Raw genomic sequence first — 13751 nt, 5'->3', positions numbered from 1 at the left:
AATCCTTGGAGCCACTACTTTTATCTTTTTCACCTTTAATGATTAATTTATCATTAATATTTGTTTTGATGTGTTTCAAATTAAACAGTCTGGAGGGTTTTGCTCAAGCTTTGCAAGCCTTTTTGAATGCTGCCAATTGGGATGTACCGCTTGGAAACAGTCATTCGGATGGCTGGGTCTGCTTCCTGTGGAAATCGGGGATGGCACTGGCATGAGAGTATCCCTGTTGCCTTAAATGGGCTGCAGGTCCTGCTGCATTTCAGAAGGTTATTTGGTCCTAGTCCTCACTGTAGAGCTGTGAGTTATTATAATAGAAGAACCAGAACTTGAATTGCTTTTTCTCGAAAGGCCACTGAGCAGCATTCATGTGAAAGTGCTTGAGACAAGTGAACACAAGGTCAGCACCTAGCTCCAGGTGTGCCATCTAGAAATCCCTCATTTTTGTTCTTCAAGTGCCTATATTCATTTGTTCCATTTGTGTGGGCTCATAAAAGTTCCACTGGTGCCTAGCGAAAACCTGCACATCTGTGCCAGAGATGTCCAGCCTTTGTCTGAGCTCTGTTGTGATCCAGATACAAGGCAGAACAGGGCATAACCTCAGCCTGTGTTCCTGAGAAGCATCAAGCCTGTGGGCTCACTCGTTGCATGCTTAATAGACCCAACAGCGTGCTTGGCACAACAGCTGGAGTCAGCTCTTGTTCCAGAAGCAGTCAGGATGCTGCCTCCAGCATCCCTTTCGCACCACATCTGATGGCTAGAAAGTACCTCCAGACAGAAAATAGATGTTCTTTGGGCATGAGGAGGTTCATACATGTCTCCCTTCTTCCCAGGAGGGAATCAAGCTATTTTTAATATAAGCAAACAGTCCCCTGTTCTTTGGGCTTTGCTGCTGTGCAGTGTGATGCAGGAAGACATGCCAGCATGCAGGTTGCAAATGCTGCTGGCAGAGGAGGAGTCAGACCAGTCTCTGCTCACAGGATCTGGAGAAATTAGGAATGGAGAGAAAGATTACACTTCTAGGGGATATAGCATGAGGTAAGGCATGGATCAGAAATTGCAAGGTGTATGTGGGTAGGTTTTGTCACAGCCAGTTAGTGTTACAGCTGCTTAACTACCCAGCTCAGGTTTCCAGCTGTGAAATGTCTCCAACTTGACATTATCACCGTCAAATCTCATGAGAATATTTTACGAACATGGTACGTAAGGCTGGTATTTGTGACAGAAGATATGCAGTGCTGGGGAAACAGGAGATCACAGAGGTGATGGGTAGGATCTGAAAGATGAAATGGAGAGAGATCAAGTTGTATAAGCACAAGGTCATAGAATCATAGAATGGGAGGCGTTGGAAGGGACCTTTAGAGATCATCTAGTCCAACCCCCTGCAGAAGCAGATTCACCTAGATCAGGTCACATAGGAACGTGTCCAGGCGGGTCTTGAAGACCTCCAAGGAAGGAGACTCCACAACTCCTCTGGGCAGCCTGTGCCAGGGCTCCCTCCGCTGAACAGTCAAATAGTTTTTTCTTATGTTTAAGTGGAACTTTTTGTGTTCCAGCTTCATCCCATTACCCCTTGTCCTGACACCTCCCCACCCTATCACTCAGCATCCTGCTAGGACATCAGCTCAGGACAAATGGCATCCTGGCTCATTTCTTTCCATGCAGAAAATTACATGACAAATTGAAGTGTTAAATCCTGAAATAACTGAGGGGAAAAAAAAGTTAATTTTAAAATAATCAACATCTTCTAAAGCTAATAGAACATCTTTTTTGGTGGCCCACTGAATTTTGTATGCCCCTGCTTCCTTTGAATGCCTACTCTGAGCCACTCGCTGCTTGCAGCCAGTACAAGGGCTTTTTAGCACAGTCTCCTCTTGAGTCACAGCTGAGGGAAGTTGTGTGAAGTGATTAATTTCTTCATGTTTGCCCTTTATATTTGCCTCTCTGTCTTGTCTTCTAGGGCATCCAGAGTCTTTCTCACCAGTAAACGGGACTGTATGGTAATTTTTCCTAGCTATGCCGAGTAACATGACCAGAAGCATAGAGACCTTAAAGATATTAGTAAAGGCACTAATTTCCTTCATTGTTGTGAGCAGTCTGTGGTCAGGAGACCACACATGACTCCAAAACGCAACTCCTTGGCCTTCCAGCCACTGAGATTTAGCTAATTGGGCCAGGTAATCAACATGTGGGCACTGAACCATCTGGCTTGGAGCTGGAATTAGTTCTTCGTTGCCCAGTCATTAGATCAAGCAAGGCGAGATGGGCAATGTGGGTGGGAACAAGGGTATTGTGGTGGTAGGAGATCAGAGGAGGTCAAAAATGCCATCTGGCCATGAGACATAGCACCATTTCTATCTTTCTGCCTGTAAATATGAGCTCTCTTTAATTTTTAATGCAGGAGAATATTCAACACTGAATCCAGTAAATCTCCTCCAGCTCTTTGCAATAATCAAATTAAGGATATAACTTTTAAAAAACCAGCAGTCTAATTGCAGTAAGAGAGAAAAAGCAGATGTTCTGGCTTTGTAAGCTCTATAGATCCAACTTTGCTCAGAACAACTGACATCTACCTGCTTTTGTTCACGTCTCTGCTCTGTGTCTAGTTGGGTTTTTGCCAACTTTCACATTATTTGCATGGGTGTTTGTGAATAAGAGAGAGAGACTGTTGATCTGAGCTGGTGGAGGCCAAAGCCCTTTCAGTGGCCACAGAAACTGTCACCACTGCTGTACCATGTACTTGTGGTATATGGAAAGTAAAGTAGTAAAGATTAATCTCAGCACCATTAAACCTTCTACTTCTAAAGCTGCCTCCAAAGATGTCCACTTCAGGGGACAGAGTCAGTGGATGAGAAAGACCTGATAAATAACAGCTGTGCAAAGGAAAAAAAATCCCAAAAGCTTGATCTGGAGCTCATATCTTTTCACACTAGAAAGTCCATGTGGGAGAAAAACCTGGACGATGGGAGAAATGTCATGCTGAACTCTGCTCGTGCAAATATCAGTGAGGCTGTATGGGAAATATCCATCTGTAAAATACCTTTCCTGAAGGATGTTTGGGACTATGGGATGCGAAAGGAAAGAGGTGGAGTTAGAGATACTTCACATCATGCATGTCCAGTTGAAGGTCTGAACTATAAGAGGTGTTGCAGCAAGGTAAGGCACTGTAAATCCCATGGGCAACATCAGCATATGAAAGTTTTTCCAGACCAGGAGTGGTGGGCAGAGCTCTGCTACTGTCAGGCCAGTCAGCACTTTCCTTCCTGTACCAACCTTTGCTGGTTCTCTTAGCAGACTGGTCAGATTTTCCCACTGGGAGCAGGATGGTTTGTTCCCATGAGTTCTCACATCATTATGAGCCATCTGAAGATTTTTTGGTAGCTTTCTTTCACATGGAAAGCAATCCAGTGTGATTATTTTGTGTGAATATGTGTGAGACTATCCTAAGGTGTTGAAATTATTGACTCATTTCAACTGAATGAGACAGCTGAGCAGAGTTACGTTTCTAGTGTCCTCCAGAGCACAAGCTATGATTTAAACACTTCCCTTGGCCAACTAGTGAATTCATAAAGCCCAGCAGCCCCCAGTGCTGCTGGCAAAACTCTCTGCAGTGTATATGTGGAAATAATGGAACATTTATTCGCAAAGACATTTGGTTACTCAAAGCTACAAATCCTTACAGACTCAGGTTTTGTTAGTTCTGGCTTTCACAGAGTTGTTTGTGCTTTCTTGTGGCATTTTATCCCTGACACGTGCTGTTCATGGAGGTGCAGCATTAAATGTCATGTCTTGCAAATGTAACACTGGCTCAGAAAGAGTTGTTAAGGAGGGAACCTGCCCTGCTTAAATGGCTCTTGTGTTTGCCCAAGGTTTTTGGACAGTATTCTTCTAACTCATCCTAGTTTTCAGTGTTAAATATGATAGATGTTACATAACATATAATCACGTATATTATAAGTGATTCAGTCACAGTTTACAGCATGCCTTTGTAGCTGGCACAGTTAACACGCTCCCCAGGCAGCTCAGCAGCCAAAGCAACAGCAAAATGTGGGTCCTCTGCTTTTATCTGTGCAGAGTGCCACCTCTCTAATTAACGGTCTGCAGCAATGGGCTATGAGTTGACTTTCAGATCTTTGGCCTCTGGAGTAGTCAGGTGCCAGCAGAGAAGAACAAGAAGTTCAGTCATCAAAGGATTTAGTTTCTTTTATAGTACATCAACCTCTATATTTTAATCCTTTGCTTCTTAAAAGCAATTTCCAGTTAAAGCCCAAGGAATTTTTGGAGGGGCTAATGTTGAAATGAGTTTTGCCCATTAGGGCTAATTCTACACCTGTGGGGCATGTGCCTTTCTTTCTGGTGACAATGAGAAGGATCTGTGCCAGCAAGTAGCATCAACAGGAGTGCCACACCATGTATTCATCAATGCTCCAACACTGCAGCACACCCAGCTTGGTGTGATGCGGGGCCAAATGCCACTCCTGGTCAAGTCATGTCTTGTTGCAGGGATGAGCTTCAGCTCTTTCAGAGGCAGAAGTTTCTGTGTTTCAGCAGCAGTGAATGCTGTAGCAATGAGGGAAAAATGACAATGCCCCTGTCAATGCTCTTGTGCAATGACTACTGCAAGCAAAGGGGACTGGCCTATGCCCGGGGCTCTGCAGCAGATCGAATGGTCTCCCAACAGCCTTTTTTTTTTTGCACAGCTGCCATGCTCAGAAAAGTCACAGAAATCTGTTGCCCAGTTCAGTTTCCTTGTTTAAGTCTTGTCTAGCATTTTGCTCATGTGTTAAAGCACTGCTCGGGTGCAATATTGCCTTCATTCATTTGTGTTGCTGACACCTTTGTAACAGCACATGGGCAGAATAGACCTGAAAGGGTGAAGGGGGAACTTGACAATTTTGCATGGTTGCATTGAGCCTTATGGCTTGTGTCTGCCAGTAGCACAGCATCCAAACCAATGCTGCTCTGAAAGTGGTGAATCCATCTTTTCTTTTAATGGTTTCTTACCAGGATTAATCACTCTTGGTTTTGTGTATACTTAAATTTCCCTGGTGTTCAGTTCTAGATTCACCTTCCTCTTGTTTGTCCCATGGATTGCAGCATCTCATGGGCCTTGTAGAGTGAAGAGTCCTGGCTGAATTGGTTTAAGTATTAGACTCTATGGATTTTTATTTCTTGGCATCTTCTTTCTGTCAAATGACCTCAGAATATTCCTGAAAATGAACAAAGCAGGAGTAGCTGGAGGAGGCATCTGCCCTTTGTGTCACAGCTGGGGTGTGGAAGATGCGAGCAGCAGCTGAGGTTTGCCAGGAAGGAGAGAGAGCACTGGGCAACACAGCAACTGTGATGAAGGGCAGGTTAAGGGGGTGGTAAGGGAGGTTTCCTTAGCTGGATCTTCCCTCGTTCATAACAATTTACATTAATCCGATCTAATTTCCTTTAACTAAGCCCATGATTTGATGTTCAGTTTCAGGGGTTTTTTTCTTTCTTTGGAAACAATTAATGGGAACTGCCATCACCTCAGTCCATGCCCATTTTCCTTCTGCTATAGCTACAACATTGCACCATCACACCCCTGTGTTGCTTTGCACAGTTAGCCCAGGGCAGGTTTGTCTATTGCAAGAAGACTACAAAGGAGTTTAAGATCCTCTCACCAAGATGGGAAGAAGGGTTGGGAATAATACAGCCCACTGTTTAAGATAATACTCTGATGTCAGAGGATCTGGTTTATCGTCCCCCTCTGCTCCCTCCTCTCATGTGATTACAGAAAAACATATGGCTTTTCTTCATGCAGCTTCCCCTTTTGTAAAATGAGAGCAGCACCTTTAAAAGACAACAAACCCTGGCAGGTCTTGAGGAGAGCACACAGTCCAGTGAGTATTTCTGCTAAGTGAGATCACCGGTGGGGCTGTGTGGAGGCATGTGGAGGCTTAGCAGAATGAATCCTCTGAACCTTTGAGATTCACTTGGTGCTTTTAGAGAGGGATAACAGCAGAGTTAATTAAGCCATTCCCAAATCCCTCCTGATCCGTGGCCATTAAGTAGCTGCTGCTGCATGGTGCTTCCCTCAGGCTCTTGATGTAGCAGGGCATCCGTGCAGGCCAGAAGCATCTGGCTGTTACCTGCGTGTCTGGCACTACCAGTCAGCTTGCAGAGGAGTGGCACAAACTGCTCCCAGTCCCCATTGGCCTTTGTGATATCACCAAAACGCTGTGATGATACTATACCTTACTTGCTGAACCACAGAGTGTAATGTTGTCATGTACAATATTCAGCCTCCAAGGGCTGGCTGTTGTGTCTCAGGGCTGTAGGGGATTGCTGATTGCTCGCCCTTGCTTTAAAGGGAAGAAAAACATGAGCAAATTTCCACAGATGAAGGGTCTGCAACTCGAACTAAACCAAAGGTTTCTCTCCAGGTGATTTCCATAATTATAGGTTTTCTTAATTTGAATTCCATTTTGCTTTAAACAGTTTGTCATTTGAGTGTCCTGTGGGGGACAAGCTGCTTCATTTGCAGGTGTGCGGGGTGCACTTCACCAGGAACATTAAGCACTGTGTAACTCCACAATTAAGACCTTACTGGTCTTCAGGAGGCTGAGAGACAGTGGAAAAGAAATGCCTTCTCCCATCTCAGCAAGCAGCTACTAGTGCTTGGGGTGGCTGGTGTGCACAGGCATCACCTCCCAAAGGGAAGTCTTCCTCTCAAAGGGAAGTCTTCTTCCAAATCACTACAGGGGTGACTCCCTTTGTGCTTTGGGATGATTCTTTTACTGCTGCTGCCTTCTTCCAGATTACACTTTCTGTTCACTGTCTCCCTGAAACCCACATGCTCGTGACTTGCATCTGATTTCAAAGAAGGTCAGATTGGCTCAATAGAGGACCCCACAGTGGGGACAGGCATAAAGGTAGGACTAAATTCTCTCTCCCCACTTCAGGACTGAACAAGTTTATCCGCCTTCAGAGAGCACAGGGGCATGGTGCTCATTTGATTTGCAAAACAGAAAGGGGAGAGGGTCTTGTGGCAACCCTCAATGTGCATCGTTGCGTGTCTGATGAGCTCTTTTCTGACCTCTGCCTCCCTAGCTGTTCCTCTTTGTGGGCAGCCTACCCATTAGCCATGTGTGTGACAGTTAGGTGTTGCTGGCAGCTGTCTCAGAGGGAGTTAGGTTGGTGTGGAAAACCTCTGAGGTTCTCAAAAACAGAAGTACAAAGCATTAATACGTGCATGGTAAAAAATGTACCACAGGCTAAGCTGGAGGCTTTAAATAGATTACGCTATGTCAGATTATTTGTATTAAAGCTATCTTGATCATAATGGTAGAAGGTACACAAGAGGTCATATAAATGTTCACAAGCCTAAAGAAAAATGAATAAATACATTTTTTAATTACAAGTGACTAACTACTTGAAACATCATTTGTACCATAACTTCAGAACTAACTTAAACAAGGCAAACCCACCCTTGTCCTAGCTCTAACCCTTAATGAACCAGACATTAGACTTGCACAGCCAAATAAAGGTTTCCAAACATGTGCTGTGTAAACCCAAGTAGATGGTGTACTGGTTTCTTGTTACCAATATTAAGAACTTAATTCATGATGCAATCTACCTGGAAACGTTCAAAGAATTATTTTGGTTGAAAAAGACCTTTAGGATTGTTGAGTCCCAGCCACTCACCTCACACTGCCAAGCCCATCACTAACCCATGTCCCTCAGCACCTCAGCTACACAGCTTTGCAATGTCTCCAGGGATGGGGACTCCACCACCTCCCTGGGCAGCCTGGGCCAGTGTCTAACAACACTCTCAGGGAAAAAGTTATCCAAACTAAGACTCCCCTGGCAGAAGTTGAGCCTTTCCTTTCATCCTGTCATTCATTAGTGAGGAGAACAGACTGACTCCCACCTCCCTACAACCTCCTTTGAGGTAGTTGTAGAGAGTGATTATGTCTCCCCTTAGCCTCTATTTTGCAGGCTATTTTGCTGAAATATAATGGGATTTTCCAGATATTATGTAGAGTGAGGAGCCTGCTCATGTATTTGTTGCTCTGATATCCTGTAATGTTTATATTTGAGTTCACTTGTTGTTGCTGTTAAATTTCCTGTGTGAAGGTCCTTATATGAATGCAGCTTTTGATGGCTGATTATGTGCATAAATTCAGGTCAGTCATAATCTTTCCAGTGAACTCAGAGGAAATTGGATTACTCTGCATTCTTACATGAAAGATCCTGCTGAGTGCAGGGGACCTTCTGCCCTGAGCACCTTCACATAGACGTTAAGGCACTTGAGACTGTTGAGGATGAGGTCCTGACACATCTTAAAACATCTTAATTAAGCTAATTGAGCCTTGAAATACATAGAGAGTTTTGCATTTGCCAATAATGCACTTTTACTTACTTTGTGAACACATCCATCCTTTGTTTAATGAGTGGTCTCTGGTCAGTGTTTCCCAGCTTTCTCTTGCTTTTAAAATGATTGTCTGCAATTGGTGTAATTAATATGTTTCCCCTGGAGTTGTACTGGTAGTCACTTTAGAGTTTGCCCAAGTTAAATGTATCCTTTGGAAATTATTTGTAAGCATTTAAGGAACAAGTTCAGAGAGGCAGAGCCCAGAGATGCGTGCTTGTAGAGATGATTTTTCTCTTGAAAGCCAGCATTTTGACAAGAGGCTTAGTGGGAATGATCAGTGGGAATGGTGAGGGCGTAGAAAACACGAAGATGCTTGGAGCTGTTGCACAGAAAGCAGAGTGCTTAATAATGCAGCTTAAAAGTGCAGCTTAATGCTGCAGGGAAATCCGGGATCCAGACCTCTTGTGACATTGGAGTAGGATGAATTTGGTAGGAAGGAGCGTGGGGCTGTCATACGACTCCTGCCTACCTGTACCAGCTTCTGCAAGGGGCCAAATCCCTTCCTTCTCCCTGCTAGCCCACACCTTGCCTCAGTCAACCCCCTCTCATACCCTGCTTGGCTGCTGTCCTGGCACTTCAACCTCCAACCAACCATCTTTATTCATCTGACATTGTAAACCTCTAATGCCCCAAATACTTAACCCTTAAACAGTTTGACTTCAGAGCATATTAAAGGAATTTGCTGTGAGTAAGAACAGTATTCTGGGCTGTGAAGCACTCCTGACTGTTTACTTTGGTCAAAGCCATGTTTTATGATGTTGAATAAAGCACTGACAAGTAGTGCTAACTAAAAATGGCTTTATGTTTGGCAGCCACTTAAAAAAATGAAAGTCACTACTTCATCTTACCTTATCTTGTGGTTTTTCAGGATCAAGCATGAAAATATAGTTGCCCTGGAAGACATCTACGAGAGTCCAAACCATTTATATCTGGTCATGCAACTGTAAGTACTGAACCTAACAAAAGTTTCTGTGTCAAAATTGCCAACTCTTCTTGTTCTGCTTTTGTTCTTTAACCCAAAAGATGGGGTATGTGGGAATTATTTGTCTTGTGTGCCACAGTCTGCAAAATCCTCGGCAGGTGATTAAAAATGGATCTCCAGATGTGATGGGCTGGGTTGCTGTGATATGGGGAACTAAAGTGTTTTGTGAATAGTTTCACCCAAATCAAATGGGAGAGAAAATGAGATACCACGGGGATCAGAACTGGTTCTGTATTTAAGGGGTTGCTGTAGTTTAGTTCTCTGACTCAACAGATACCTGGTCCATACTAAGCAAAGTGACCTGAGATGCCACCACCTGTGTGGGTGCTGGATTTGCAACAAAGCATCATCCTGGTCACAGCACCATCAGTATCTCACCCCATTGTTCCTTGACACATCTCTCTCAACAGAGCCCCTCTTCTTCCCCATTTTACCCCTCTGAGCCTGAGAAGATCAGGATCCCATCAGGTATATCAAGTATACTGTGACTGACTGGTCTTCCTGTCACATACACTAGGCAGGGAGTAGGAAAGTGACAGGCAGATGCTCATATTGCTTTAATTTGGTTTTTTTTCCTCCTGAAATCAATTTAAAAACATGATTTGAAGTCAAAATTTCCTCTTACCAGCTCTAGTCTCTCTCTCTCTTGCAATTTTGAGTCGCTTCAAACAAGCGCAGAGCAGACAGACAGGACAGGGGTATAAATCACAGCTGGGAAGAGCCAGATGTGCCATAGGGAAGCCTGGAGCATCTTGGTAGAAGCAGCTCTGGGGTTAAATACCCCACAAGAAGCCCTTGGGGACTATGCTGGTCCCTTGTCTGTTGGTAACATCCAGGCGTGGAGCTGTTGTTAGAAGCTGTTCTATTGGCAGTGTGGGAAGAATATTACCCTGTACATTTTCAATCTGTTTTAGTAACCCTGCATTTCAGCTCAGAGTGCTGCAAAAGGACTTGCATAAGATCATCAGGATCATACAAACTCCAGCAAGCCAATGGGGTTGTGGGAAGCACCAATTTCACCATTAGTCGATTTACAAATCCATATTTTTTAATCTCTTTAGACAAAAATAAATCAATATTACTCCTACTTATTATTAGCTTGTTTAACATAGTGTAACTACATTAAACTTTTCTAAATTTCTTACATCCACATCATTGGGTTACCTGAAATGTAGGCCTGTAATCATAGGTGACACTGAATATATATTAGTATAAATGTCTACCTCCTCACAATTCAGCATTTGCTGGGGATTTATGCTTTCTGTTATAGCTGTATTTGTAAACCCAGCCAATTAATTTTCCAAGGCTCAAGCATTTAGCTACTCCAGAGGGACACAGCTGCACTGGTGCCCACTGCAATGAGATGCCTGGCTGAAATCAGCAGCAGGGAACCCTTCTGCAGCATTTGGGGTGGCAGCTCTGAGCACTCCTCAGCCCTGCTGCACCTTATTTTATGGGGTAGATCAAGACGTCCTGTGTACAAATGCATTGGACTAAATCTGCCAGGGAGAAGGATTGATGTTTTTCTATTATTCCTGTTAAGAAAAAGAACAAAAAATCCTCAAAAACTTCAGGGTCATTTTATTTGAATATGGGCACACAGAATTACACAGAATGGTGGAGGTAGGAAAGGACCTCTAGAGATCATCCAGTCTAACTCCCTGCTAAAGCAGTTTCTTCTAGATTGGGTCACACAGGAATGTGTCCAGGTGGGTTTGGAAACCTCCAGGGAAGGAGACTCCACAGTCTCTCTGGGCAGCATGTGCCAGGGCTCTCTCACCTGAAAGAAGTTTCTCCTCATGTTCCAGTGATACTTCCTCTGTTTCAGCTTGTGTCTGTTACCTCTTGTCCTGTCCCTGGGTGCTACAGAAAAAAAGATTGGCCCCATCCTCTCGACACCTGCCCTTTAGGTACTTATAAGTATTGATAAGGTCCCACCTCAGTCTCCTCTCCAGGCTAAACAGCCCCACTCCAATCCCCTCATCATCTTTGTAGCCCTCCACTGGACTCTCTCCAGCAGTTCTCTGTCTCTCTTGAACTGGGGAGGCCAAAATTGAACACAGGACTCCAGATGAGGCCTCACCAGGGCAGATGAGAGGGGGAGCAGAACCCTTCTTGACCTACTGGCCACATTCTTCTTGGTACATCCCAAGATGCCACTGGCCTTCTTGGCCTCGAGGGTGCATTGCTGGCTCATGGTTAGTTTGCCACCCACCAGCACTCTCAGGTCTCTCTCTGCAGAGCTACTCTTCAGCAATTCGACCCCCAGCCTGTGCATAGAGTTGTTCCTCCCTAGATGCAGGACTCTGCACTTGCCTTTGTTGAACCTCATGAGGCTCCTCTCTGCCTGACTCTCAGGCTGGCCAAGATCTCACTGAATTGCAGCACTGTAATGAGCTCCCACTCACAGACAGAGCTCATGTGACAAAGCTGGTGTGTGTGCACACACTTAATCTGCCTCACCTACGAGGTACAACATGTTAGCTTAAGCTTATTTTATGAAAGTCATTTGATGTTGGGCCAAGCTGTTGCTGTTAGCCCTCCTTGCTGCTGTGAATGAGACAGGGCTGTGCTGCCCTTTGCTCTGCATTGAGTATTTCCAGGGAATAACCTTTCTACACTTTCTGGGAAAAACATTGTGTTATCCCAAGGTGGAGAGGACAAGATGGCCAGATACTCATTCTCATCACTCTGGATGTTGCATTATGGGTGGTGCAACCTCTGCACTGCCTCTGAATTGTCATCAGTAGTTGACTTTGGGATTGATTGGCATCACTTGGGCAGCAACTCCGCAAAGTCCAGAAGACTCACAATCAGTTCTGCTTACCTCCTTTCCTGGCTTCCATCTGAGAGAAGGCACATACTGATAATCTCTTGTTTCCAAGGTAACATCAACTTGTTGATATAATAGCTATGAACTATTGTGTGGTGTGAGGTATCTATTTGTTTACATCTCTGCCCTCTTTATTATTAGATTCCTTGTGGGTTTTTTCTCTTCTCATTTTGTGTATTTCTCCTAAACGAGACAACTGTTGCCTACATTTAAGACTGCAATTTGGTACAAAGCAGAAGGAGCTCTGATCAAGCAGCTTTCAGGAAGCAGCATTTAGATTTTAAAAAAAAGGAGGGGTGTGTAAAATTAGGGCCACTCAAAGATCAGTATCAGGAGCACAGCAAACTCAGCTAGATATGCCCTTCTCATTGGCTCATTGCTTGCTAAGTGGGCACTAACTACTGTTTCCCAAGGGAGATTTTTGTGTTGATTTTAGAGTGCTCCTTGCAATGTCATGGAAAATCCCATTACAGCCCTTGAGCATCTCTCAGCACCTCTGTGGGAGAAGGCTTTTGGAGGTAGACTGAGCCTTCATGATTATGTTTACTCTCTGGTACATCTACTTTTACTTGAAAGCCATGCAGGACCTCATTTATTTTGTCAAAGGTGTGAGCAAGCACAGGTGTCAGTGTCTCTGTTGGAGTTGGTGGTGAGGTGAAGAGACAGCTGTCTATGTCTACTTGACAATTTATTCCTGCCAGTCCCTCTAAGAGCTGTTCTGAGGGTTAGTGAGTCTGTCTTGTGTGTTTCCTGGCATATCCACGGGGGAGTCAGATCTCTGGCTTTGGTTTCACCACCTTGGTTTTAACGTACACTGTACACAAGCCATCATAAAACTATTTGAAGTGTCACAATGCTCTTTGTGTAAGGTAGAGCAGAAGTCCAGCTTGGAGATCCCCGTGTTTGGAAACTCAGAACTTCACGTGCTGTCTCAAAACTTTAACCTGTTCCTTAGAAATGGGTGAGCCATTTTTTTCTTTCTGTATTTTTCCAAAACACAGGATATTCCAATCCAGTGACTCTGAGTTTGGCAAAGTTATGGACAACTCCATGCTGTCTCTTGCTCCGAGCAGTATTGCTCAGCTTTGGTATGAGGTGGAGTTACCTGTGCAGCTGCAAAGCAGAATCCAGATGTAGGATAATCACTGCTTTTCCTATGATGATTCTGATAAAATTTTTCAGTCACTGTAGAAAAGTACTGTAAAGCATTTCGATTTTGTCATATTTCTATTAGGATAAAGTGCTTTCAAACCAAGAAAACACCTACTCCTTTCCAGATTTGTATTTCTTATATTACTGTTAAGACCTGCACAGGCAACGAAGAGAAACACTAAAATATCCTGAAAGTTTCATTCCTTCTGTATGCTGGGTGAGATTTCCCCAGAGGATATTGCAGAAGACAGGGGGAGATAAAGTGCTTTCAGAAACAAAAGTTTTATTGAACTGTGTCTTGGAATGATAGTAAGCTTTGTTCAGGAGCAGTTATAGCATTTTTGGTTGCTATTGGTGCCACTTGACAAGAATTAACCTACCAT

The 13751-nt window shown here is 44.0% G+C and overlaps 1 protein-coding gene across 1 annotated transcript in view; it reads left to right on the top strand.

Annotated features, from left to right (window-relative positions):
- The window catches only part of CAMK1D (calcium/calmodulin dependent protein kinase ID), a 239154-nt gene that overhangs the window by 134105 nt on the left and 91298 nt on the right, over positions 1-13751 (top strand). Inside the window, exon 3 of the mRNA XM_062019992.1 lies at positions 9270-9344. Coding sequence (XP_061875976.1) covers positions 9270-9344 — 75 coding nt within the window. The remainder of the gene's footprint in view (positions 1-9269; positions 9345-13751) is intronic.

Source organism: Colius striatus, chromosome 1, assembly GCF_028858725.1.
Source record: "Colius striatus isolate bColStr4 chromosome 1, bColStr4.1.hap1, whole genome shotgun sequence".
Taxonomy (NCBI): Eukaryota; Metazoa; Chordata; class Aves; order Coliiformes; family Coliidae; genus Colius; species Colius striatus.
Note: the sequence above shows the minus strand (reverse complement) of the source record. Positions and strands in the feature narration are given on the sequence as shown.